Raw genomic sequence first — 27,912 nt, 5'->3', positions numbered from 1 at the left:
GTAATAAAACAACGTGCTACTAAGTTAAATTTTTTAATGTCATTAAGTAAGTTAAAACCCAGTCAATTTTTTCTTAATAAACAACCTTAACTAACATCACAATCACAACCTAATAATAACATTTTCTAAATAACACTTACAAATTCTAAACGTATTTAAAAGGTTATAATAAAAAGTAAACTGTGGTCACTTGTCTCTGATTCCATTATAGATGGCACATATAAATTAAAAATATATAATTTATACAAATCTATCTGTTTACTTAAATACCTACCAGCTTTTAGCTTTACGTGTATTCTTTTCTTAAAATAAACAGAAGGTTTATGTTTGTCAGGTTGCCGAAAAAATGTATTATAAATAGACGCCTTTTTTTTGTTACTGTCAGATACTAGAACAAATACAATATAAACTTATTATATAAACTTATTATATTATTATTGTAAGATATTTCTGAAATTAATTTTATTCGTCAAAGTGAATAGGTATCTGATGCTATGCCAGCCAATCTAAGTCAAGTTACAGGTGTCGACAACCTGTCCAATACTAAAAGTATAAAATATTTATGTAAACTTATACACATAAAAATATAGTAGGTAGGTAATAATTAAAAATTAATGAAGTATTTTTTTTGCGTTGTACTTTTATTTACAATAGTAGTAGTAATTGTTGAGGCAAGAAAATGTTTTTACTTGTCATCAAATTAATATTTATTAAACTGGGCAGAAATTTATAATAGGATGTTTTGTATATAAATTGTTTCACCTACATTGACATGTTTTAACTGTAATCATTAAAATATGTCAAATATTGAAACAAAGGCCAGACATAGGCTAGGGTGGGTTTGTATAAATGGATATAACCTATTTTCATGGACCCTGCCTTGAAAAAGTTTTATTGATCAAAACGTTAAAAAAAAATGCGATTAATTAAACTGAAGGAAAGTTAAGTTATATTTAAATAGTTTAATACTATTTTCTATGCAAAACTGTTCCTCACAGTTCATTTCCAAGTAAAAGGGTCCACAACTGACTATCGTCCGGTTTTTAATAAGGTTTTTGAAACGTTATCTAAAAATTAAATTATAAAAAAATATGAATTTATTAAATAATTGTGAGATTCAACTTTAACTGGTCCTAAGAATAACTGGAGTTATTTATCAATTAATTGACATTTAAACAAATTAAAAACCGGACTTTACGGCGACTCTACTATTATACAACTTATTTGGTGGTAACTTATAAAGTATCTAAAAAGAGACTTAAAAGTAACAATATGGTTGACTCGCGAACATCCATTGTTGGTATTCCAGGCACATTTTGGCTTAAAAAACTATTATACACACGTTTATTCACAATTCCAATAATAAAACGTGATAATCTATTGTTATTTACATGATTTGTGAAAAAAAAACATTACACACATTTATATTCACGTTTTAACAAATAATCACTCAAAAAATTGCAGTATCAATATCTTTATTTCATATTATTATACTATTTATTTTAATGTAGAGCTTTTTTGTTAATAACAACATACCGAAATTACAAATTGTAATTTATTTATACATATTATTATGTATATTATACACATGTTACTATATTATATTTTCATTATAGATAAAAATAAAATTATAGTATAAAAATTGAGTCAGCTGAAGTCCTTATTTCATAGTAATAATATTATTATTATAGAGTCAGCAAAATTAGTTTACTGGCTAGGTTATACAGAGGTACAGTCAAGTTATAAAATTGCAATGAAACTAGATATTCATAATATAAATTACGGGTAAAACTTATTTCAGTTATGAAATTTTCGATATGAAATTCTATTTTAAATGTAGTCTGTTATATTTTAATTCCAGTTATAATAGTGTTTAAGAATTTTATCCGCCTGACTGTACCTGTGTTGCCGTCTACCAATAGTGCTGACTGTACATAACGTGTCAATGTTAGTCCGCATCCAGGCCCGAGTCCAAAAAGTCCTTTAGGTACAGTGACACTCGTCTGGGCATGGTTCTGCACCACTGGAAACAATAAAGCATGGAGTTAGATCTTCTAAATACATAAAACTATAGCAGAAATGCGCTGGATTCAGGCCGCTACCAACCGGTCATTATGGAAATCAGGTTTCCAGCTATGTTCACTAGTGGCTGAAACTTTAAATCTACAATAGCCGAACGGTAGAGGTGTCGGATTGGCCGACTCGCGATCCTAAGAACGCTGCTGGTCCGAAGCCTGCCGACGTTCGAATAATGTGGTGAATCCACTTGTAAATTGGTGCAATTAGTGTCATAGCTCACGAGTGAGTACTGTCATCGTATTATCGGTTGCCCAACATAACATCCTGTACCTCTAGTACGAAAAACTTTCGAGTTCGTTTCGTTGCGTATTCAAAGTGTCATCGAAAAATTTTGTATCAAAAATTAAGGGCGGCTATAATATAGGGGGCGCTGTTTAATTTTTCATACAAAATTTTTCGATGACACTTTGAATACGCAACGAAACGAACTCGAAAGTTTTTCCTACTAGAGGTACTGATGCGTGCGCGTTATATTATTCTGTGGCTCGACTTTCGCCTGGCGCAGCAGGCCAAATAAAAAGCCTAACAAAAGCAGACAGGCCGGACAAGACCGTTAAAAACCAAACATGTCCGGCTAAAGCCGGACGCCTGGCAACCCTACTTGTAACACAAGTAAATATTTAGCTTAGTACGAGGGGTTAACGGGTATCAGTAAAAAAATGCAAAAGGCGGTGGTAAGGAAGGTAGGCGTCAATCGTACCTTGTATAACAAAGAGTTCGATATAACTACTTTTTAGGGTTCCGTAGTCCTGACAAGGAACCCTTATAGTTTCGATATGTCTGTCTGTCTGTCCGAGGTTTTGCTTAGAAACAACTGGCACTAGAGAGCTGTAATTTTGTGGAGGTATGTCGACATAACGGTAGTCCCCCCCCTCTAAAAACGTAAACTGTTGGCTTGAAAAATCTGGAAAAAATCGTAATGATACTGCTTTTCATGAACTTTCAAGGAAAACTATAGCGGTTAAGATAGATCACTTAGTTTAAGAGTAATAGTCATTTGACTCATGTATTAACCAGTAAAAATTCCTTAGAAGAAAATATGAAAAGTGACTTTAGATGAAGTAATTGCTTGCTTCTGAAATATATTGTGGTAAGAACGGACAACTACGGAACCCGACACTGCGCGTGGCACGAGTGACGACACGCACTTGGCCAATTTTTGCACATTTTTAAACGACTTCAAAAAGGAGGAGGTTCTCAATTCCGTTGGTGTTATTAACGTCGGGATCGTTAACTCACCATGTTGATGTAGTAAAGCGAGCTGGGGATGGTAATCTCGTCATAGTCGCGCTGGACAGCATCCACGATCTTCTCAGCAGCCTGGGCGGGGGAGAGGATCTTCAGCAGCCCCGGGAACTTGATGCGAGGGTTCTTGCACAGACCCGTGTCCACGATGTAGGGGCAGATCACTGTCAACTTGATCTGAAGGCGAAAGGTTAACAGTCTTATATTTTCTGAAAATAAGGCCTGAACTGCTTTTACACGTCCCATTTTCCAAAGCACCGTTTCATCACCGTTTCCGAACAACAATTAATGTGTGTTAAGATTTACTATAACGCTGTCTGGAACCACTTATCCCACTGTTAATGACAATGAAACTAACACCCGTATTCACAAACAATACTTGCTTAAGTGAAGCAGAAAATTGAACGCACAGAGTTGAATAGAGCTCTGTGATTGGTTCGTTTGTTACCCTGTGCGTCCACGCGCACTGTGAGACCTCATAGTAATGTTTGTGAATACGGGCGTATGTCTCTGCGTTCACTCACGTCGCCATTTCTTTGGGCTCGCTGCTATATTGCTTTACGGCTACGAGTTTCGATAGACATTCCGAAAAAAAGGACACTTCGCCACAATGCTAATGTAGAATTACATTACAGACTTATGCGTCTGTTATAATTAGTTTTGATGTTTTAACGACAGTGTATGATTTAATTACATTAGGTTTCAAAAAAGCGTTTTCATGTTACTTAATATTTTCACCGATATTTTTAACAGTTCAAAGTTAACAATTAATCAGATGAACACAACATATTAGGAGGAATTCAAACCATAAGAATTTCCTACACACATGTTATGGAAACAGTCAAGAAAAACTCACCCCACTAAAATCCCTGGCATCCTCCCTCAGTTCTTCGTGCAGAGCCTCCATGAGTCCTCTGACCGCGAACTTGGTGGCGCAGTACGGCACGAGGTTTCGGAGTCCGACCACACCAGCCATGGATGACATGGCGATGATGTGCCCGTGGTTGGTTTCCATCATATGCGGGAGGAAGGCTTGGAGGAGCTGAAGGGATAAAAACCATGGATGCTTATTTAAGGTACAAGAAAAAAGGTGTTTTCTTAGTCGCAAAACTCCTAAAATAGAGTCAATTAAAATATACTTAGCTACGTGGACATAAAACTGTTGTTAAGACGGCTTTGACCGTTGTACCGGTACCTTCGGTGAGGCAGTTAAAAAACCATTCATTGACATAAGGCCCAAAAGAGGGTGATTTTCTGTTCAAATACTACTTACTTAATTTTCATGCTTAACTTTTTGGACCAAGAAACTTATCGTATTTAAAAAAAATGAAATATATGCTTATGTTGTATTTCAGCAAAAAATCGCTAGTAGATAACAATTCTAGCAACAATCTCCATGATTCGTCAATCCTGTCAGTAAATCTGCCTACCCTCAGGTGCTAATGTTATGCAAACATGTCATGTTACGAAATACGTCTTAAGATCTTACCCATAAGTGAGCCAGAATGTTGACATCAAACAACGCCCTGATCTCCTTCTCGGAGGTTTCAAGGATCGGCTTGCAGGGCATGATGCCGGCGTTGTTGACCAGCATCGTGACCTCACCCACCTCCCGACGCACCTTTTCGGCCAGGGCGTTGATGGCGTCGCGGTCTGTGACGTCACACCTGGAGACAATAAAACAAAACCTAAGCATGAAAAGGACGGATCTTATCTGCTAAGACGTTGATGACGTCGCGGTCTGTGACGTCACACCTGGAGACAATAAAACAAAACCTAAGCATGAAAAGGACGGATCTTGTCGGCCAGGGCGTTGATAGCGTCGCGGTCTGTGACGTCACACCTGGAGACAATAAAACAAAGTCTGAGCATGAAAAGGACGGATCTTATCTGCTAAGACGTTGATGGCGTCGCGGTCTGTGACTTCACACTTGGAGATAATAAAACAAAGTCTGAGCATTAAAACGACGGATCTTATCTGCTAAGACGTTGATGACGTCGCGATCTGTGACGTCACACCTGGAGACACAATAAAACAAAACGTAAGCATGAAAAGAAACTACGGGACCTCCTCTGACGGACCTTGTCGGCCAGGGCGTTGATGGCGTCGCGGTCTGTGACGTCACACCTGGAGATAATAAAACAAAGTCTGAACATGAAAAAGACGGACCTTGTCGGTCAGGGTGTTGATGGCGTCGCGGTCGGTAACGTCACACCTGGAGATAATAAAACAAAACCTAAGCATGATAAGGACGGTTCTTGTCGGCCAGGGCGTTGATGGCGTCGCGGTCTGTGACTTCACACTTGGAGATAATAAAACAAAGTCTGAGCATTAAAACGACGGATCTTATCTGCTAAGACGTTGATGACGTCGCGGTCTGTGACGTCACACCTGGAGACAATAAAACAAAACCTAAGCATGAAAAGGACGGATCTTGTCGGCCAGGGCGTTGATGGCGTCGCGGTCTGTGACTTCACACTTGGAGATAATAAAACAAAGTCGGAGCATGAAAAGGACGGACCTTGTCGGCTAGGGCAGTTAAACGCGATTGTTGAATACACCCATCCCTCTACTTATCAGTACCTACGTGACGTAGTAACTTATTAGTAATCTGTGCTACGTGACTCTACCATTACTGAACTGAACCCTAACCCTAGTTTTAGGTATAGAACTTATGCCTATGAATTATTAAATAAATTAAAATTCTGTTTGCATGCATGATTTTTGACCACAATAAACAATCTGCACCTGATCTTTTAATTCTCAAAACATTTTGAATCGATATTCTAAATCTCGTGACGTCACTTAACATGTTAAAACAACACGCCGCGCGTGATATTTAACGTCACGCTCTGCTAATTCCATATCAAATAATAAACGCCTAGTTCGGTTGGTATTAACTTTTAAAATCTGCCTAGTTAGGTACAGTCAGCGTCAAAAAGTTCGTGATACCCAAAGTGGCCAAAAAGTTAACAACTCAACCTTATTCCAATTAGGGCGACCTTACTCTACAGTGGCGCTCACCAGTTAGCGCCACTGTAGAGTAAGGTCCTGTCACTTGCTAGTAGCGAAGACAGTGGCACCAACTGGTGAGCGCGAAAGTGGTAGGAGGACTATCGCATTTGCACTCATCAAGATGGCGCCACTGTAGAGTAAGGTCCTGTCAATCGCCAGGGGTGCCAACTGTTAAGTATAAAACGATAGCCCTCATTGCAATAAAGACGTGTCGCGAACTTTTTGGCTACTTTGGGTGACACGAACTATTTGCCGCTGCTGTACCTACTCTGTAAGCAAATAATAGGCTTTTAAAACAATGGACATAACGTGAATGATTCTCACTCGTATCTGTGCGCTTTTCCCTTGTTCCCCTGTATGATGTTGACGGTGTCCTGGTTGCCGCGAGGGTTGATGTCCACGCAGACCACCGTAGCTCCAAGGCCGCCCAGGCGGATCGCGGTCTCTTTGCCCATGCCGTGGCCAGCTCCTGTGATCTGGAATAAGTATTATTATCATCATCATAATTGCAGCTACAGGACGTCCACTGCTGAACATTTTTTTTTTAAAGTTCTTTTAATGTAAGTGAAGTAATTCATAAGAGAATAACATAAGTATCCCCGAATGATTCCAAATTGGCCGGTTGGCAGCGTCTGGTGCCTTTCTGCCACCATGTAGGTGGACATTCTACTCTGCGCTTGCCGGTATGTGGCCTCTATTCCAGAACATTACGTTCTGCGTGCTTTGTGACCCGCCCATTGCCATTAAAGTATGCGTTATTCTGATGACTAAGCTACTAGTTTTCGTCTACGGCTTCACCCCTATGTATTTCGGTCTGTCATATTATAAAGTCTATAACGCGCGCATGTCTCTCTCTCTCATAATGCAGTAAAGTTTCATCAAAATCCATCAACCAGTATTTGCGTGAAGGAGTATCAAATCCATCCCTGCCAGGAAGATAAAAGACTTACCAGTACGATCTCGCCTTTGATGCTCTTAGGCTCCTTGGGGAAGAAGAACTGGTAGACGCAGAAGATCCACATGGCCGTCATCTTTACGTACAGAACCGCGATCTCGAGGGCCACCGACACGAAGTTGTACACCTTCATGCCGATGCCGCGCTCGTCCGTCCTGCAGGCAAAAAGTTGAGAATTAGTACAAGGCTAGAAGCAAACTAAACTCACTCTTATGTTAATGGAGGAGGTAGTGTTATTTCCACTTTCAATATTTATTTTTTTTAAGCGATTTTGTGAAAAAAATATTATTAGCAGGTAGTCGCTAATTGCTCATAAGATAGGCCCCCTTAATTGATATTTATTGTCCGTGGCGCATAATCTTTTCTCAAAGGTTTTAAACCTTTGTTTGTCACCTGTCATCCGCTTTGCAATGGAGGGAAGTCGAACCTTAATTTCGAACTCCTCCTATGTTCTTCTGATTAATTTCGTTGCGGGTCCAATGACAGTTTAACTTTCCCCCGGGACAAACTTGACCTTCATTGGTTGGGTTTTTGTGGCGGTCAAGCTGTAGATCCTGGCTACACAGGAGTTGCAGTGGTGGGCACGAGAGGTGGGAATAGTCCCGTATTTCCACTTTCAAGCGCACTTTTAGGTGCGATTGATTACGTAAAAAAATAGGTGAAGGCGCACAGACAGGGAATTGTGATCTCGCAATTGGGATTGGTTGATGAATGGATGTTATATCAAAATCCAAGCCCAAATCAAGGGTCCCCTACGTAGTTTCGAATGCTGCTGCATATGTAGCGATGAGCGGTACATGGAAACCGCTCCGCTAGGCATCTCTTGTTCATTCCACTTTGGCGATGGGAAACGGGTTACCAATATGAAATACTGTTTTGTCTACAGCACAGATATTACAACATTAGGTGAGTGAGTGGATTTTGCAAGAATTTTAAAAATAGCATCATCTATCATCCAAAAATTGCGCGGTGTTGCCATTTTATCTATCTTGCCAATCATTTCGCACTGTTTACATTAGCAGTCATCATGTCTCTATCCACCCATCTTCAAATGGCTCAACTTGTCCTGTCTTGTTCGCTACAAACGCAACCAGTCGCACACGGCGGCCGTGACACGACGGATCAGGTTTGAACTTAGCCGTGTAACTCGAGCATGGCACAATCATCTTTCACACAAGGTCAACTTTACGCCGTAAACAAGCTCAAATTTGAATGCATTTAAGACTTGCATCAGGACTATGTTTGGTCCAAAAATTAAAATTTTAACAATATTATTGGCTTTGTTTGCGTTGTAGTTGGAATCTTGGAGTCATGTTTGAGTTTATTTTGTACTATATGCGAGCTCTAACACATAGAAGTTCGTTATCTACCAAGTGTCAATTAAAAAAAATCAAATCGCGTCTGCTATAGTTCCAAAATACAGTGGGTCTAGACAAGTGCAAATTATAATCGCAAACCAGTCGAAAAGTGGTCGAAAAGCCCCTTTTTTGTATGGAGTTTTGACGGATTCGATTTTCGATTCGATCAAAAAGTGCGTTTTGTCTAAGGGGGCTGAACGGTCTATCCATGACATTGACAGTGGGGCACCACCGTCAATACCGGATCGCTGCCTCCGATTTTTACCATGTTGGAAACCATATAGTTGAACGATGGTAGCGCCCCCCTGTCATTGAGTTTGGTGGGACAGTTCAGCGTGGGTCATCTATATGAAATCCTATTTTAGCTGAAAGTCATTCTAGTTTTACATACTGACATGGCCCTCACTTCAGTTACATAGAAAAGTGAAAAATTATAATTTCCATTTCCATAAGAAATGACGAAGATGGTATAGCATAAAATTCCTTTCATGGTTTCCTGGCGCATTATAATTGTATGCCATTTACGTCTTTAATTATCGAAGTCGGAGACTAAATTGTTTTATCGATTCGATTAATTGCGGTTACTTTCGAAACCATCATCTTTAGACTTCAAGGTCAGACAGCTGGTCATCTTGACAGTCGCTTTAGGAGCGAGCGGGTTTCAAAAAGGGGAGGATTGAATGTTGAGGAATATTTTGTAATCTGTCTGTCTCTTTTCACGTCTAAACCATATATTTAGCCAATTTTGATAAAACTTTTGTATCGTGATAGAGCAATATTAGTTTAAATCCAAATATAAACAAACTGGTATAAAAGGACTTTCCTTTGCCCGTGGGTTTACTTGTTTTCATGAGAAAATTATCGCTTCTTCTTATGAAAATGAAAATTGAAAAATGAAAACTTAGAGAAACCAGACAAAAACTAACTTATTTTCCATAACTCCTTACTAAGTAGTATGTTATTATTACTTAATCTTACTGGTAACAAATACTGTGATTTTATGACCCATCTGAGAATCAAACGTCCGAGTTAAGAGACATCAACTCTCTTACTGAAACGTGAAGTCAAGAATACACAAACCGACAAACAAATTCAAATATTTATTTGCACGAAGATTATAGACACCGATAAAATAAAGACCTTTGGTCTTGCTACTTTATAACAAGTTCTTATTGCACTCAAACCAGTTCATGATTATCACGGTCTGTGTTTACTTTTTGAAGTCCAACTGGTTTGTCATGTTTTTTACAAGAGGATATAATTATTTATCCCAAACTGCCACGGAGTAGGCTAATATGCAATATGAGAGAACTTATGTAGTGGGGCTACTTGCTGATAAAATAGCTATTTCTTTATTTACCTTTAACGATAATCCTGCTAATAATATTTTCATGTAAAATGCTGCCAAGACAAGACCATTTTGTTTGGACTGTGAAATTTCACATCTCATGTAGAGCTTAACTTCTAACTGCTTGCAGTAACTTCACAAACTCTAAGTACAACTTATTAAAATAATGTTGCATAGCCGTTGAATAGCACTCTTTTACCCCCTAGATACTACTCGTACTATTTATGATACCATATTACTAATCGATATCATAATGACTAGGATATCACAGTTTTTCCTAGATGTATGAGTCAAAAAGTAGAAAAGTAAATGTTTTCATACATTAAAAAACTATTAGGAGTAGAAGAAACAAAATAAAACGATAAAAAATGTGTATTGTGTAGTTTCTCAGAAACTAATAATATGACATCGTATTCTAACTACAGGAAAACATTTTATTATGTCAGGTTTGAGAATAAATTTATTTTAATGGAAGTTTCCATTTTAGGAGGCTAAAATTGGGTATCTGTCTTAGTATGTATGCGCTAAGTGTTGTTAGGTACAATTCATGACACCCAAAGAAGCCAAAACGTTCACAACATGTCTTTGTTGGAATAAGGTGGTATTTAGAGGCTGACAAAAGTGACTGAGTTTCTTCTGCCACTTCTTCTCAGCACCAGCCCATAAATTATGTCTCGAAGTGGTGGTAGGGCAAGCTATAAATATTAGGGACATATAGTATTTTAAGCACCCTGGCTAGAAAGGGCCTAAGTACTGAACTATTTAGCACTAAAAAAATAAAAATAAAAAAAAATTGCACTCACTATACATAAACATTTTTGCTCGTCTTGTTTGGCTAATTTAGACGATTGTTGCAAATGTTGCAATATCAAGGATCATTCGAGCATCAAGTAGTATATTCTAAATGACAGTCAAGTCTGCAATCGCAGTGTTTATAAACATATTTGTGCGTTTCAAAACGCTTTGGGCAACAGTTTGCGACATTGCATGCTTGCGTTGCGCGCGTTTGCGTAGCTATGCTCTCTTCTTATGGTAATGCTAATGAAAGAAAAACCATTTGTTAATATCCCAAACATAGAATGAAAAATTTTTCAAAACTGCAAATGCAAAAACTGATTTTCAGTTCCATGATTCAACATAAATCCTTCGAATTTCAATATTATCCCAAAAACAAGCAGATACATAATTAGATAGTACTTAGCTCTATTAAAACATTATCATAATCTTCCCATAAACAAAGCTACCGAATTTACGAAATTAATTTGAAAAATTTTTTGATGTTCTGGTGGATGTTTCGGAAAGCATTTGCCCAACAAATTAGCAGTACCTAGTCTCAAAATGAAATTAGTTCATCAATGAAGTAGCCAAGGCTACGTTGATAGAGCCGCGCCGGCGCATATTACATAAGTATCAAGCATCCTGCGGATATGCGCTAATGCATGGCCCGAACGCATGAATTGGTAGAAGAATAGTTTCTTATAGGTAAATATTGCCTTTTTCAATTAAATAGCACAAGGTTGAGGTTAAAGCCTCTAGAATATAGTGTAAAATTTTTACACAAAGGATAATTTTCTAACATGAAAGAGTAATGTATTTAATATGCACATAAACCATCTTGTCTACTGTTAAGTTTGTTCATAAAATCAATAAATTATTATGCTATTGTTAAAAGATAGGATTCCAAGTTACTAATGTGTGCAACACATGCCCATGCCAGAAAACATTGCCCAGATGTTTTCCCTTTAATTTGTTTATTTTCCATTTTTTGGAAAATAATAATATTGTGTAAGTAAATAGACTCACTTATTTGTCAGCCTTACTTATTCGTAGCTATGATAGGTCTTTTGGAGATAAATTTAACAAACGTTATTTAAGAATGTTTTAATTCAATAATATGTACAACAATGTACACATCTAAAGTAATGTACCGTGTCCGAAGTCATGCACTCTGAAGCACTATAGGTACATGTAAGTGACCACGGTAGAGTTTCTGTATGGTCATGAGTATGACCACCGCTAAAAATGAAGGTCATATGTACAACCAGCCATTATAAGACATGATTACAGGCACTTTAATAAGCACTAATAGCTTACTGATGTCATGTTAAACAGGCAATCGCGTTGATTATGCCAGTTTCCTTAACGTGACAGTGTTTTGTTTAGCCTACATTGTTGTTACTTGTTAATTTATTATTTGGTAAATCACATTTATGAAGGAATTGATTTGTTCCAAGTACCTATTTACTTACTTAGGCTGAGTTGCACCACCTAACTTTACTGTAATTTAAATTAGTTCTTTAACGATACCAAATTGTACCACAAAGCAATTCTGTAATTACGGTTCGGTTCTTGAAAACATTCTGAAAATCCATAACCATTTTTTTTTGTATGGAGTTTGACAGACGTTTGACATTTGTCAAAGTTAAAGTAAAATGGTGCAACCCAGCCTTAATTGACTAACGTAAAAGTTAAGATCATAATAAAATAATTAACACTTAACTAACCGACATTTCCTCCTTTATGACAAAACGCGCGTTTCGAAGTCCGAGTGTGAGATTGTGGATTTGGTGATGATAATACTTTCGTAGGTCAAATTATTAAAATTAAATTTAATTATTCCTCCTGAATATAATTATTAATTATTTTTTAATAAATTTTAATCATAGCTCAACAAGCAATTCATCTTAGCAGTGACGTAACACGTTGGTGTTGCTGGGGCATGAATTCCGCTGCACGCACTATTTATTTTATAGACTCTACATAATTACAAAAAAAATGAATTATTTTTAGCAATTATTAAAAGTGTGTAATAGAGTGGACCCTCGATACTACGTAAAACTGATTTCAAATTTTGTAGTAGATTCATTGATGGTGAAGATTACTTACCCTAAGCTACCTCTTTGGGTTAACATAATATCTGGGAATGACGTCGAGAAAACCTATTCCGAGAATATTTCTCATTTCATAATGAATGTAAGTTGACATTCAATTTTTGAACCAAAATGTAAGATCTGCGAATGATAACGAGAAAAGCTAGTGTTCCTGGAAATCTTTATCATTTTATAATTAATGTAACTTGAGATTCAATTCTTGAATCAAAATCTCAGGTCACCAACGTTTCTTTCAGGTGTAAAAATAATTTGATAATGATTAAAAACAGGAGGTTTTGTAGACATCCAAAATCCAAATACAGCAACTGTATGTAATGTACCTGTGACGTATGAAGAGGAAATCAAAGAATTTGTAATTTAAAAATACCTAAGCGAAGATGTGCTACTAGAATTGAACAAATAATGTCGATGGCACAAGATGCCCATACTAATATTATGTTAGTCAATATTAATATGTCACTTCTGATCGCGCTATAAAGATAGACTTGGCTTAGGTTGCCCAACGAGTCGGCTTCCTGGTGTGCCGTAACTGTTTCTCAGGTAAATGATCTTGTGGAACAGTTAGGTAAGTAGGTACTGTTTAGCAAAACTTAAGGATCAAGGTACTTAGGGAAGACCACAAAGATGTTTATGAGCAAATACTTATTTAGGTATGTAGTATTGTGGTAGTGTGGTTTGGTAACCACTAGATACCTACCATAGTCATTTTCTACACAATTCAATATTTCAGCATTATTTAATCAATCGCATTGCAACGTTCTTACTTACTAATATTATAAAGCTGAAGAGTTTGTTTGTTTACTTGAAGGCGCTAATCTCAGAAAATATTGGTCTGATTTGAAAAAATATTTTTGTGTTGAATAGCCCAGCACATTTATCGAGGAAGGCTACATGCCATAAGAACAGACAATAGGGGCGGAGCAGTAAAGAAAAATGTTGCGAAAACGGGAAATATTATTCAAACTATTTTCACGTACGAAGTCGCGGGCACAGCTAGTCTACTCGTGTAATAAAAATAAATAAATGGAAAAATCCATCGACAGTAAATTGATTCACCTTATTATCATTCAAATTCCTTCTTTACCTTTAATTGTGGTCACTTTAATAAAATTTGCATAACAATATTACTAAAATAGCGCACTTTGCCCGTCCAAGGATTATTTCCTCATCGAACGTAGACTTTCATAATCGAAATTAAATAAATTAATGTGTACATATCAAGACCTAATGTATTCTCAATTGCATTTTTTGCATGGATCCCCCTTCTCTGTTGACACACTTTTCTCCTTATGATTTTGGTTTCAATTCTTGCATACCAGTTCTTAGTACGTGCCAATAACGTCATGCGTATAGGTTACGCTAACTAGCATGCCTTTATCTCGCAAGCAAGTAGGTAGATAGCAGAACATTGTTTATGTGTTTTAAATAAACAACTTGAATAAATCGAACGATTTTTTCCAAGTTGTTTATTTAAAATTTAGTTTGAGAGCGACTCTATTCGCTAAAAAATTTATTAATAACGATTGTTTTTGGGCATTAACTGGCATGCTAATTTACTGTTTTGTAGTTCTATTTAGAGCTCAAGTATTGAAGTGACCACCAAGTCAAACTAGAACGAATGTTACTCATTCGTGACACAGAAAATCATGTCTAGGGACTGAATCCTGTTTTAAAAAACTGGACAGAACAACATTGACCGCCCTTGCATAAAAAAACAACCTTCGAGTATCCTAGCTAGCTGCATGAAAGTTATTGGAGTCAAGGCATACGTACAGCAGAATTTTATTATTGTCTGACCTCTATTTCTTCATACGTAAGGTGCAAATTAACTGTGTACTTTTTCTGTGACGCGTAGGGTTCGTGCAATGTTCACGCCTCTTCATTGCGCACGAGTCGATCCGTCGAACGTTCGGCTTCAGCGCTAGTTACGTGCGATTGTATTGGAATACTTGCCATGTAACATCATCATAGTGCTACAATGATTTTAATTTAAAAGATTTAAATTTTTATTAAACAAAATAAAATTTAATTCGTTTGTTTTTCAGTAATCAAGACGAATGTTACGTTTTACTCTTTGTTACGTTTAATGCAAGATCCCCTGAACCAACTTTGATATAGAGCTATTACGAGTATTGACACATGGAAAAAGATATCAGGCTGAAAGTTTCTATAAGAACCCAAAAAATATGAGCAAATCTGAATTATAAGTAGTTATTAAACATTTGACTCTACATCTTCTAAATCGGGTATTTTTGTGTCGTAAATGGATAAATATCATGAGTATAGGTTACACCAATATTTATTTGTAACTCGCACGCTACTAATACATAAATTACACAATACATTAGTTGCATCATATAACTATAATATTGCTACGTGTATTTGTATTTCAGTATTAATAAAAAATCACTATAGTTAGGTTTGCACAGCAAATCAAAATCGTTAATGTTTGATAGGTAGGTACTTAATCATTAATTTGAGTAATTTAATGTTTTTCAGTTGTCAGATCTAAGGTACTTGATACAAATAAGGCCTACCTAACTTTAAATGCTTATATTTCAATAAATATTAACGCCAATCAACAAAATCAAGGTTAATTAACTTCTTCCATCCTTTAATTTTAGCAATATTACAAAAAATAACACAATTTTTAACTAAATCTATTCAAAATAAGCAAATTACGAAACCACTGATTTTGGCTTTATTAAATCACCTACACGGAATAAGGCCTATGTGATTTAAATGCCTCTAGACCGTAAAATTGTGATTGTATTAAACAAAATGCGGTCTCATAACATTAAACACGTCGATTTGTTTGCGTTATCAAAATTTTACATACCAAGTAAACAGAAATATACTGTACATCTCTAGATAAACTTAAATTCCACTTATTAAGAATTATACATAAATTATAGATAAAATTAAATATTCATAGTAACAAAGTAATGATTCCTTACATATATTATCAAAGAAAATATCAAAAACAAACAATATTATTTTTTTGTATAGGGCTTATTAAAACACCGTGTTCGAATAAGGCCTACACATAAAACCTTTCAAATAAATCAGTTTAGGAACATCATTTAGTCTTGAATTTTTGTAAACAAAATGAGATCTAATTTTTTGTTAGAACCAGGGCATAAAAAGGCTTCTGAATCATCTTTACGAACTCCTACACAATCTTTGTGATACCACCTAAAGCAGTCCTTTATGGTCGCATATCTGCTACTTGGTCTTCGAGACAGGCATGATAATACCAAATTTTATTCTCCTTTCCTTTAGATTTATACATACGGCTTTTTTTTTTCTTATTTTTTATTGGTTTTATATTTTATTTGTTTTTTTACAGGTTTTGTTATGTTTTTTGACACTGTTTTCTTTTTCTTTTCTGTGTTGTTAGTAACATTCTTATTAAATAAATATTTTGTTACTCTTTGACTCATTTAGTTTAATGAATTTGTCCGTAATCAGGTGTTGACATAAGTATCTAATATGGCCTACCATGCTGAAATAAGGCCTAGGCCTTATTAGACATCTCGCTCTTGTTGTCTTTAAAAATGTACAAACAATGCATCTATAGCCAGTAGTACAAATTAAGGTTATTTTTAGCTAGTAAGAAATATTTAGAAACGATTACTAAGAAAAGCTTAATCTAAAACGGCATCATTTTTACCAAAAACTTAAGTTGAAATCGCCGGATTTTTATAAGGGAGCACGAAATCACCCACCACCTTAGAAGAACGCGTGCCAATTGGTGCTGGGATCGTGGATCGGGACGCTTTTGCTCTCTACTGGGTTATAGGGCATATGAGTACGTGTCCTTGAAGTATTATCCCGGTAGGATTTATATATCTGTGTTTTCTGCTGTATAGGCCTTATTAGAACGTAGGCCTTATTTGTATCAAGTACCTTACTATTGTAAAATAATTAATTATGTAGTTACTTATAATTTAATCTAACATTAACTGAAAATTTATGAAGCCGCAAAATGTTTCGATGTACAATTTGCTTTTCATAAATTGACTTTGGTTATCGATATAGTTACGGTTAAAGTTAGGTCGTGCAACTAAGCCTAACTATACTCACTTGAAGAACAACAAATTTTTCTTCCGCCCATTCTTCCCGACGAAGGCGACGTTAAACCACATCGTCACAGTGTCCGGTACTTGTCACTTTTACATAAAGTGAAAATATAGGACTGATCAGTCGTCAACTTTTGTTACCTACAAAAGTTGGTGCGCGCGGGCAACGCGTTTGAACAGACTTTCACTAGTGCGCGTTGCAGCGGCTCTATGCAGTTTGGTGTTGCGCAACACCAACGGATGCATGTTGAAAATTGTGCATCTACTCCACTATGGATGCGGCCCGAGTTTCCTGCCCGTGTGCTCGTTCCGATACTACTTGTATGAGCTAATTGTATTGTGAATAAAACTGATAAAACTAACGCGCTCTAAGATTCCGCGGATAATGTGAAGATTTAAACCACGTATTATTGTGACAATACATCCTAACAACTTTGTCACTTCAAGACGGTATATTCCTAACCAAATGTTTGACAGTTATAAATTATGCAATGTTCAGTTATTTTTGACAAAGCTTTTGGCAGGTTCAACCGTTCGAATATGAATTTCAGGCCCTTACAGGAACTCTCATTTTCACTTTATTTCTTAGAAATAATTTTTCACTCTCAAGTTTCTAGTGACAAAAGGTAGCCCAAAATTATTTGATCAGATGCTCTGTGCGTTGTATACATAGGTAGATACTACTAAAAAAACGGTGGTGATTTTGAATACTTTGTAAAGTTAGTTTTTTACTTCGAAACATCCCAACTAATATTATAAATGCGAAAGTAACTCTGTCTGTCTGTCTGTCTGTTACGCTTTCCCGCTTAAACCTCGCAACCGATTTTGATGAAATTTGGCATAGAGATAGTTTGAGTCCCGGGAAAGAACATAGGATAGTTTTTATCCCGGTTTTTGAAACAGGGACGCGCGCGATAAAGTTTTTCTGTGACAGACAAAATTCCACGCGGGCGAAGCCGCGGGCGGAAAGCTAGTTGTTAATAAAACCGCTGTGTCATATAATATGTACGGTCAACAGCACGTCAACGTAAACACTGTGGTATCTTACGTAGTTGCGATAGGGGCGACTTTGCAACGAAAATGTATAGCTTAATGTGCTGTCGACTGTACTTGGTAACGTGTGCGTGCAATGGTGCATGCGCATGAGCAGTTAGGTGGTAATCCTCGTTTGCCTAATTACGTTAAGGTATACAGGTCAGTAGGTAAAATATATTTAACGTACATTTCGTGAAACGTACTGAAATTATAATATAATATTATTGTAACTAATAATATCTACGAATCACAGCTGGATTTTACTAAATAAAAACTCAAGAATCATTAACAAAGTCTAAGAAAAACATAAAAAAGTATTAAACTACGAGTATTACTGAAATCAAATTGACCGAAAATGACCGTTTTTGACCTATTTGACTGTAAATTACGGTCAGTCAAATTTAAGGCTGAGTTGCACCACCTAACTTTAACCGTGACTATAACGATAACCGGTGTATTTTGTATGGAGATTTTTGACGTTTGAAATCAAAGTAAGATGGTGCAACCCAGCCTTATTGAGTCAAAGCCAGAGCTGCACAGTAACCACGGAGTTTGTTCAGCACAAACAAGAAGTGTTACAAAATTTGATTTGCTATTGACTGTGCCTACATAGTAATTTTGCATGAATTTTTAGGCAAACACTAAGATTGTCAAGTTTTCTTTCTTATTTAAGTAGCTGAAGGTAATAGTTGAAGTTGAACTAAGTATTTTCTGCAAGGTTCGTTGGTATTGCTAAAGCTCGAGAAGGGTAGGCTCTGCCCTTCTCGAGCTTAGCTGATTTTGGAAAATTAAACGCTGAGAAAATAAAATTTTCTCATTAGGAAAAATTACGATACGAATAAAATATTAATCTTTATCAAAGTCAAAATTTCTTTATTTGTATAGATAGACTATTAAATAGTACTTACAAATTGTCAAATATTTTGCTCTTAAGGAGCCTCTACATGTCTAATCTTTTTACCCTACCAGCACTTCGAGACCAAAATTTGGCAAGTGCTGAGAAGAAGCGCCGCAACAAACTCAGTCACCACTGTCTGCCGGTTAATATATAAATAGAAAAAGCTGTAGTAGGTACATTTGATTCAGGAGCAGTTCAGTTCAGTATCAGAAATAGAAATTACCCCATTCTTGTATGAATAAGAATTTTTAACTGGAATTACTCTACACTCAGGCCTATTTAAATTCCAGCTTTTGATTTAGTATGTACGTTTACTGAATTTTAAATCAATGTTGACTACATGTAATCGCGCCTATTCAGCAAATATTTTGCCAAAGTCTATAGACGATTATTGTCCTTGGAATTTAGTGTTTTTTTTTTATTTACATGAACTTATGACGTTAAAAATTAATAATGACTTTTAAACCAGGATATTGCCAAGTATTTGTGATGATGACGCTTGATGGTTAAAATTATGTGGACAAAACAGAGTAAAATATTAAAACCATTATTTTGAAATTAACATATTAATCTAATCTACACTCCATCAAGGTTGCATCATCTTTTAGGTGTTTGAAGCGATTAAAATGTTTTTTAAACTTAGTCGTTAAAGTTCCTACTTTACGCTCAAAGACCGAAAAAACGTGCGAAAAAACAGTTCAAACCTAACACGTGGTCACTATTCAAACATTCACTTCGTGACACTTGTGTTATGATGGTTTTTATAAAAACGTTCATGACGCGTTACTTACGGCAAACATAGAAAGTCCACATAGCGACATTCGTTTCATGTAAAGGACTAAAGCCTCCCCTCTTCCTCTCGGAACCCTGAAAGCAGAGGGCTGAGTGTGAGTTTTTTTCAAACGCGCTTACTAGTGAGCGCGTCAAAAAATGACATTAAATGTATGACGGATTGTACGGCGCCCCTAGCGGGAAACTTTGAAAAACTAAAATTTTCATACATTTTGTAAACAGTACAGTTTGTTTGTTGTAAACTCACACTCAGCCTACAGGGTACAAGTTTTGGGTCGGGGGTAAAGTTAAACTGTCATCGGACCCGCAACAAAGTTAATCAGACAGAAGGCAAAGAAGGAGTCGAAATTGAGGATTGACTTCCATCCAGTGCAATGATGGATGACAGGTTGGCAGCCCAGGATGACAGGTGACAAACATAGGTATAGGTAACAGAAACCTTCAAGAATAGATATACCTACTCACCACGTCGGACATTTACTATAGTCTCCAAACGCTGTAGGGCCCAAAAGATACGGAGACACGGGTTGTTATGAGCCCCTTCTTTTTAGGGTTCCGTAGTCCTGACAAGGAACCCTTATAGTTTCGATATGTTTGTCTGTCTGTCTGTCCGAGGTTTTGCTTAGAAACTACTGGCACTAGAGAGCTGTAATTTTGTGAAGGTATGTATATTAATCACGCTGACAAAACTGTAGAATAAAATTCGTCCGATAAAAAATTCAAGCTCGAATTCGATTTAAAAAAACTAATGGTGATAATGGATTGCCAATGATCTTAAAAATATCTCTACCTTCTTTTCTTTCCAATGATATATCACACGTAGTAATTAGATATTGAAATTTGTCAAAAATTCAAACTTTATGGAAGAAAATGGAGTAATAATACAAAAATTATTTAATACAAAGTTGATTTTGATTTTTTTTTAACTCTTTTCTTCATAATGTGATTATTATTTTAAATTATTTTTTTTCAAAAAACAAAAATAGTTATGAAAAGGAGTATACCAGAAAATATGAGATGTTAGAAGAAACTTTGTATGGATAATTTTCGTATTAGGTATTACTCCATTTTCTTCCATAAACTTTGAATTTTTAATAAATTTAAATATCTAATTACTACGTGTGATATATTATTGGAAAGAAGAGAAGGTAGAGATATTTTTAAGATCATTGGCAATCCATTATCACCATTAGTTTTTTTTTAAATCGAATTCGAACTTGATTTTTTTATCGTGGTTTGTACTTTTGTTGAACTTTGGCGGTTCGTAACTAGTTATTGAATCATTATCTAGATCTGAAAGTTATTTTATTTGACTAAAGGTTTATTCGATATTAGTGTCAAATTAAAAAATCAGCTAAAATCATGCGTGAAAAAAAATTGAAGCAGTTTTTAGGTCAAATTTCGGAAAAATCTGAAAAAAGTATAAAAATTGACATATCTCCTAAACTATAAAACTTTAGTCATAGAAAGTAGGGTTCAATAATTAGCAAATGACCTCCTCTATACGCGTATTAGCTATGGCGGGTTCAGTTCCAGTCACCCTGTATTGTGGTAACGATGGACAACTACGGAACCCTACACTGCGCGTGGCACGAAACGCACTTGGCCAATTTTTTAAATAATTTTATGACGTTCATAGCTGCCAAATCTTGGTCAAAATAAATAAAGACATTTGTATGAAAACCTAGAATCTTAGCGGCAGGTCCACTTATTTAAATCAAAAAGTCAATGTCAGCGTCGACACGTACGCGTAAGGTCAATGTGCCGCGCGTGCGCACGTTGCGTAAGACGCGCACCTAAACTGCGCTTAATCAGGAACAGTTCCTTCCTTTACGCGAATTAGAGATGCTTTTTGGTTTACAACGAGGCAATACGTGAGCAGAAAAGAAATGTGGTTTTAAAATGTGTGTCACTCGCGTGAGTTTCGTGTTAAATTATAGGTAATTAACTAATTAAGGATCGATCGATTGTTGAATCTTATAATAAGAGATCAAAGACATCTAAAACTCTAAAAAAAAAAGATATTTATAAATAAACTAGCTTCGCCCGCGTGGAATTTTGACTGTCACAGAAAAACTTTATCGCGCGCTTCATTGTTTCAAAAAACCGGGATAAAAACTATCCTATGTCCTTTCCCGGGACTAAAAACTATCTCTATGCCAAATTTCATCAAAATCGGTTCCGTGTTTTAGGCGTGAAAGCAAGACAGACAGATAGACAGAGTTACTTTTGCATTTATAATATTAGTATAGTATAGCTTGCCACGGCCATGCTAATTGCAATACTTACTTAGTGGACTTCTAAATACGAAAATTAGAGAGTTATAGCTGATCAACGTTTTTAAAATGGTTGGTGCTCTGAAACAAATTAATGATTAATTGTTGTTTCAATAATCCTTTATGATGAGTGTTAATTTTATTCGTCTACGATTTATTTCGTTTCGACAAAATTAATTCACATACTACTGTTGTGGAATTATAACATTTGTTAGGTATCGATTTTGAATCGATAAAGACACGTATAGGGTTGCCAGGTCCAAAAACACAAAAGCCGGACTCTGTGCTTCATTTGGGCGGAGATTTTACCCTAAAAGCCGGACATGTCACGGGGGGGGGGGGTGCAATTAGTGTCATAGAGCTATAGTGAGTACTATCATCATCGGTTGCTTAACATCCTGATGCGTGCGCTTGATATTATTTTGTAGTTCCACTTTCGCCTGGCGCAGCAGCCACATAAAAAGCCTAACCAAAGCCGGACAGGCCGGACAAGCCAATATTTGGCCGGACAAAACCGTAAAAAGCCGGACACCTGGCAACCCTAGACACGTAACTAGAGACGTGGCGAAGCTATCTCCAAACCGAATCTGTCGTAAATGTAGAGATTTATGAGTATAAAAATGGATTTGGCTCTACACAATTGGATACACTGGATGGAATATTTTGTGTGATAACGTTATCGCCAGTTTTGTATGAGAAATATATTTTGTATTGAACAGGAAGCGTCACAATCACAATTCGGATAGGTCACTGAACTCGTTGATAAGTACGAAAAACAACAAATCTCGAGTATGTTCCTAACTAATAACTAATTGATTTCTCTAGAAACTTCTATAGAGGGAATTCGACCAAATCTATCTATATGTATAAATAAAAATGAATTGATGTTCGTTAGCCTGATTATAACTCGAGAACGGCTGGGCCGATTGAGCTGATTTTGGTTTTAAAATGTTTGTCGTAGTCCAGGGTAGGTCTAAACGGTGAGCAAATACGCGCGCGATATTGTTTTTCTGTGACAGACAAAATACCACGCGGGCGAAGCCGCGGGCAGAAAGCTAGTTACAAATAATATATTATGTTTGTAACAGCTGCCCAATTTTCAGGAAGGTTCTACAGTACTTATATCAAATAGAGTTTAGCTCTATCATCATAACGAGGTGCTAAATGTTATTCTCCAACAAAAATGTTTTTTCTGTTATCCTGACGACTGTAGGTACATAGGTACATAGGTACCTACATTCATCTAAGCTTTCATACTAATATTATAAATACGAAAGTAACTCTGTCTGTCTGTCTTGCTTTCACGCCTTAACCACTAAACCGATTTTGGTAAAATTTGGCATAGTTTGAGTCCCGGGAAAGGACATAGGATAGTTTTTATCCCGGTATTTTAGACAGGGACGCGCGCGATAAAGTTTTTCTGTGACAGACAAAATTCCACGCGGGTGAAGCCGCGGGCGGAAAGCTAGTAATAATAAATAAACATGTGCATTGTTTCACAGTTATACGCGTCGCCTGAAATCAATTGATTTTAATTATTCAGACCTATGCCTGGGACGTATTATTATTATGACTTGCTTTATAACTGCGTTTTACTATATACTTTCATTTGGCACCAACAAAATAGTTTGGAACTTGGAACCAACACCATGTACTTATATGATTTAGGCCGGCTAGCCTCAATGTTGAGCTTGGGAGAGATACTCGTTCGTTTCAGCCAAGTGACGTCCACTGCTGGACATAGGCCTCCTCCAAGGTTTTCCACAATGCACGGTCCTGCGCTGCCCGCATCCAGGCTCTTCCCGCGACCTTTACCAGATCGTCGGTCCACCTAGTAGGAGGCCTGCCCACGCTACGTCTTCCAGTCCGTGGTCGCCACTCAAGAACTTTTCTGCCCCAACGGCCATCGTCTCTACGAGTTATGTGCCCCGCCCACTGCCACTTGATTTTAGCAATTCTGCGAGCTATGTCGGTCACTTTGGTTCTCCTGCGGATCTCCTCATTTCTGATTCGATCACGCAGGGAAACTCCAAGTATGGCCCGCTCCATCGCCCTTTGGGTGACCTTGAGCCTCATTAATTAAATAAAAAGTGATATCCAGACTTATAAAAAGGTAACAATGCCGACTATCAAAATAATAGCCAGACCCTTGTTTTTTGGGTCTATGATAATTTTGATAATTTCTTAAACGAAGTAGACAAATAGCGATTCCTTAGCTTAGTAACAGATCGTCGTTTATTTTATACATACAATATGTTGTTTCTGTAAATAAATACAGTCTAGTGTCGTTTTATTTGAGGAAGCCTAGTGCCGATAAACGTGATATGATTTTGATTGAACATTAACTGGTGTTTTTTGTATGGAGTTTGACACATTTTTGACGTTTGTTAAAATTAAAGTAAGATGGTGCAACCCAGCCTTAGTGGTAGCCTCAAAATGTATAAAATAAAACGACATAGAGTGGAAACAACCCGGTCTCGGACAAAGGCAAGGTTGCCAGCACTTTAAGCAATGGCCGAACCAGTTTGTCAGGAAAACGAAGTTATTTTCCTTTGTAAAAACTTTATGTGAGATCGTAATGTAACTTTGGCAGGTATCTCAGCAATTAGGTTTATAAAACACGTCTCGTTTATGAGGTATAAAACATGTTTATGTACGTAGGTACGCTTTTTTATAATATGTTTAATTTTGTATGTATACACGACAGCACATCATGCTACCCATTTTTGTTGCAAACTCGCCCCTATTACAACTGCACAAGAACCCACAGTGGTTACGTTGACGTGCCGTCGTCTTTACGTGTTTTATAAAGCGGCACAGTATGAAAATCAGTAAAAAATCATTATTATGATAGAGTCAGAGTTTATCACATCCACATTAATTACAAAGTTATTGGAATTTATTTCGTTTTTCGTAATTAATATAGGGTGGGTGTACCAGTAACAAACCGAATAAGCGACATTTTAAAAGTAATTTTGATATTGTGACTCAATTATTACAACAATCATTGCAAAAAGAATTAACTACTCCTTGTCTATCATAGAATCAAGTAGCTTATTCCAATTTTCTTAATAGCTGTAAGGTTTATTTTTATTTAACAATCAATGTGGAAAGTCGCAATGTACCTAAGGTTGACCAGATCATACCAAGTCGTGTTTGTCGCTTTTATTTATGACTAACTAGCTAGCGGCCGCCCGCGACTTCGTACGCGTGGATCCCGTTTTACCCCCTTTATCTATCTTACGCGGTTAAGATTTTTTTCATACAAATGTTTTTTCCCGCTAACTCCCGTTCCCGTGGGAATTTTACAATATCCTGTTGTAACTAAGCTTTAAGTTTACTAAGGTGCCAAATTTCAAGCGTCTAACTTAAGCGGTTTAGATTTTTCATACAAAAGGATTTTCCCTTCTAATTCCCGTTCCCGTGGGAATTCCTAAGTAGGTATACTATAACCTGCCCAGGAAGAATAATTGTACCAAGTTTCGTTAAAATCCGTCGAGTACCTAGTTTTTGTTTCTATAAGGAACATACAGACAGACAGACAAACAGACAGACAGACAAAAATTTTACTGATTGCATTTTTGGTATCAGTATCGATCACTAATCACCCCCTGATAGTTATTTTGAAAATATATTTCATGTACAGAATTGACCTCTACAGATTTATTATAAGTATAGATGATTGGTAGAAGTACGGCAGTGCTACCAAACGTAACAAAAGTGGCAGCAAATTCGACAGATTGTTAATATTTTGATGTGAAATTAGAAATGGTGTACTACTGGTTCGTGGTGTGGGACTGGTGCACTCACCCTACCTATAATGTAATTTAAAAACCGACCAAGTGCGAGTCGGACTCGCACACCCAGGGTTCCGTTTTCACATTAGTGTTGAAGTTTGATTTTTTCACAGCTTCAAGGGTCTGTAGACCTGATGTGTATGATTTAATTTTAACTTAACACCTCAAGTGCATCAACGCGTTCCCGAGATAAAGGGTCTTTGACAGATTGACAACAAATAAAATAAATAATCTATATCTATACTAGTCCATACTATCTATACTAATATTATAAATGCGAAAGTAACTCTGTCTCTCTGTCTGTCTGTCTCTCTTTCACGCCAAAACCACTGAACCGATTTTGATGAAATTTGGCATAAAGATAGTTTGAGTCCCGGGAAAGGACATAGGATAGTTTTTATCTCGGTTTTCGAAACAGGGACGCGCGTGATAACGTTTTTCTGTGAAAGACAAAATTCCACGCGGGCGGAAAGCTAGTAAATAATAAATTCATTCATCAAGTCATTTTACACTGCGCTTCTAGTCCCAAACTAAGCAAAGCTTGTACTATGTGTACTAGACAACAGATACTTTTTTTTTTGTAAATACATACCTATTACACATATAAAACACCCAGTCCAATACAAACAAATATGTTCATGCACACAAATGTTTGTACTGTGCGGGAATCGAACCCGCTACCTCCGGAATAGTAGTCCTAAAAAATCCTATGTTCCGTTAATTTCTTTCTTTTGAGGCACGGGACCCTAAATAATGTAATTTTGACTACCTACGAGTACTTCCACTTCGGACGTGTGATATTAATCAAATACGCTACTTACTACGTAGGTACGTTAAATGACATACATAGTAAATATGAATATGTATGTTACCAAACCGGCCGCACCGGGCTGACCTTGACATTGCAAAATGCAGGCCTCTCACTTCGTCAATATAAGCTATCGTGGACTTTCTTTGTTTTGGGGAAAATTTCTAAAATAAATAAAGGTATTTATAGTGTTAAGAGTCAATTTGCTTATTACCCGTTAAAAAGTTCTTTGTAAGGCCCGACTTACTTAGAACATAAAGTGTGAGTGATCTTAATAAGTAGGTAACTTATGCCCGTTTTCACCGAAAACGGACATAAGTTTATATTATACAATCATAGTTCATAAATATCATGAAACCGTAAGAGATTCGACTTGATTTGATTTGATTTGAGTACGTACCATGGAGCTTTCGTCATCAGGTTTTCATTCACGCCATTCTTATCTCTTGTTGTCGCCATTGTTTAGTCTGAAAAAGGTTGAATCTGAATGAATTATCCAAGTTTTGTCGAAAATAAAAAAAATTCGGCAATTTTTCAAATTTTCAGATATGGCTCTTCAATAAATAATTGTAAATTCGTTTTGAAATTCAATAATTTTATCTAATCTAAAGGATAGTAACTATTTTGTACTAATAAGGTTATCTCGCAAGTATATATAATATTTTTTAATTTATCTGTTTTTTTTCCATTACATAGAACAAATGGAGTTTAATATTGTTGTTGATTTTATTCAATTAACAAAAACAGTTCTAATAAATTGTACAAAAAAATAAAAGTTAATAGGTAATTACTTATCCTATTATAGAGTACCGGACCGGATCCGGAAGTTCAGTTAAGTTTGTTAGCAATATTGATTATGAGTGGTTTCATTGCTTTTTAGCTGATTATTCGTTATAAATAACTTTTATTTTATTTTATTTATTCTAATAACGTGTTTGTTGTTATAAAATTCGTAAAAATAATATAAAAACGTGAGATTAAGCGTTTTTGAAAATATTGAAATGAGCCTCGGATCAGAAACTAAATGATAGTTTCCAATAACAATATCTATTATATTTTTAATTTTCCATTCATGTGTTTTTTTGTTAAAAATGATTTGGTTTCTCTCGGCATTTCACCTCTTCAGTCTTATTTCATTTCACAAGTTTTAAATACTTTACTCTTTTTTTTTAAAGACGTGTAATAACACTGGCATCACAGATACTTACAAAAAACAATCTGCAACTTGAAAAAAAAAACTTGTCTTAAACTTCGAGCGCGGGAACGCGTTTCGCGCGCTTTCGACGCGTCCGCGCGAGACGCAAAGACAGTCGAACTAAACAGCCTGTCTGC

At 36.3% G+C, this 27,912-nt stretch overlaps 1 protein-coding gene across 3 annotated transcripts; it reads right to left on the bottom strand.

The window, feature by feature from the left end:
* Positions 1-17: 17 nt before the first annotated feature.
* Positions 18-27,912, bottom strand: LOC135074355 (short-chain dehydrogenase/reductase family 16C member 6-like). Of its 3 annotated transcripts, XM_063968631.1 has the most exons (9): positions 27,789-27,912; positions 26,981-27,047; positions 7,291-7,450; positions 6,665-6,816; positions 5,407-5,452; positions 4,814-4,945; positions 4,181-4,366; positions 3,319-3,501; positions 18-2,023 (listed from the first exon to the last, which is right to left on the bottom strand). In XM_063968631.1, the coding sequence occupies exons 2-9, from the start codon at positions 27,037-27,039 to the stop codon at positions 1,949-1,951; spliced, it is 993 nt and encodes a 330-aa protein (XP_063824701.1). In that variant the 5' UTR covers positions 27,040-27,047; positions 27,789-27,912; the 3' UTR covers positions 18-1,948. The 3 variants fall into 3 exon arrangements, with proteins under 3 accessions (XP_063824701.1, XP_063824685.1, XP_063824692.1); XM_063968615.1 differs by lacking the exons at positions 26,981-27,047; positions 27,789-27,912 and adding an exon at positions 16,979-17,162; XM_063968622.1 differs by lacking the exons at positions 5,407-5,452; positions 26,981-27,047; positions 27,789-27,912 and adding an exon at positions 16,979-17,162 and having other exon boundaries at positions 4,814-4,991.

The sequence above is a fragment of the Ostrinia nubilalis genome, chromosome 1 (genome assembly GCF_963855985.1).
Source record: "Ostrinia nubilalis chromosome 1, ilOstNubi1.1, whole genome shotgun sequence".
Lineage (NCBI taxonomy): Eukaryota > Metazoa > Arthropoda > Insecta > Lepidoptera > Crambidae > Ostrinia > Ostrinia nubilalis.
The sequence above is the reverse complement of the archived record's forward strand: the minus strand, read 5'-3'. Positions and strand labels throughout refer to the sequence as shown.

Bases quoted from the DNA above. Each gene is read 5' to 3' on its own strand.
- LOC135074355 (XM_063968615.1), bottom strand. From the start codon at position 17,040: ATGTGGTTTAACGTCGCCTTCGTCGGGAAGAATGGGCGGAAGAAAAAT. The intron at 6,817-7,290 runs GTAAGTCTTTTA...TACTTATTCCAG, and splicing joins TCAAAGGCGAGATCGTACTG to ATCACAGGAGCTGGCCACGG. The intron at 5,453-6,664 runs GTGAGAATCATT...TATTATCTCCAG, and splicing joins GGAAAAGCGCACAGATACGA to GTGTGACGTCACAGACCGCG.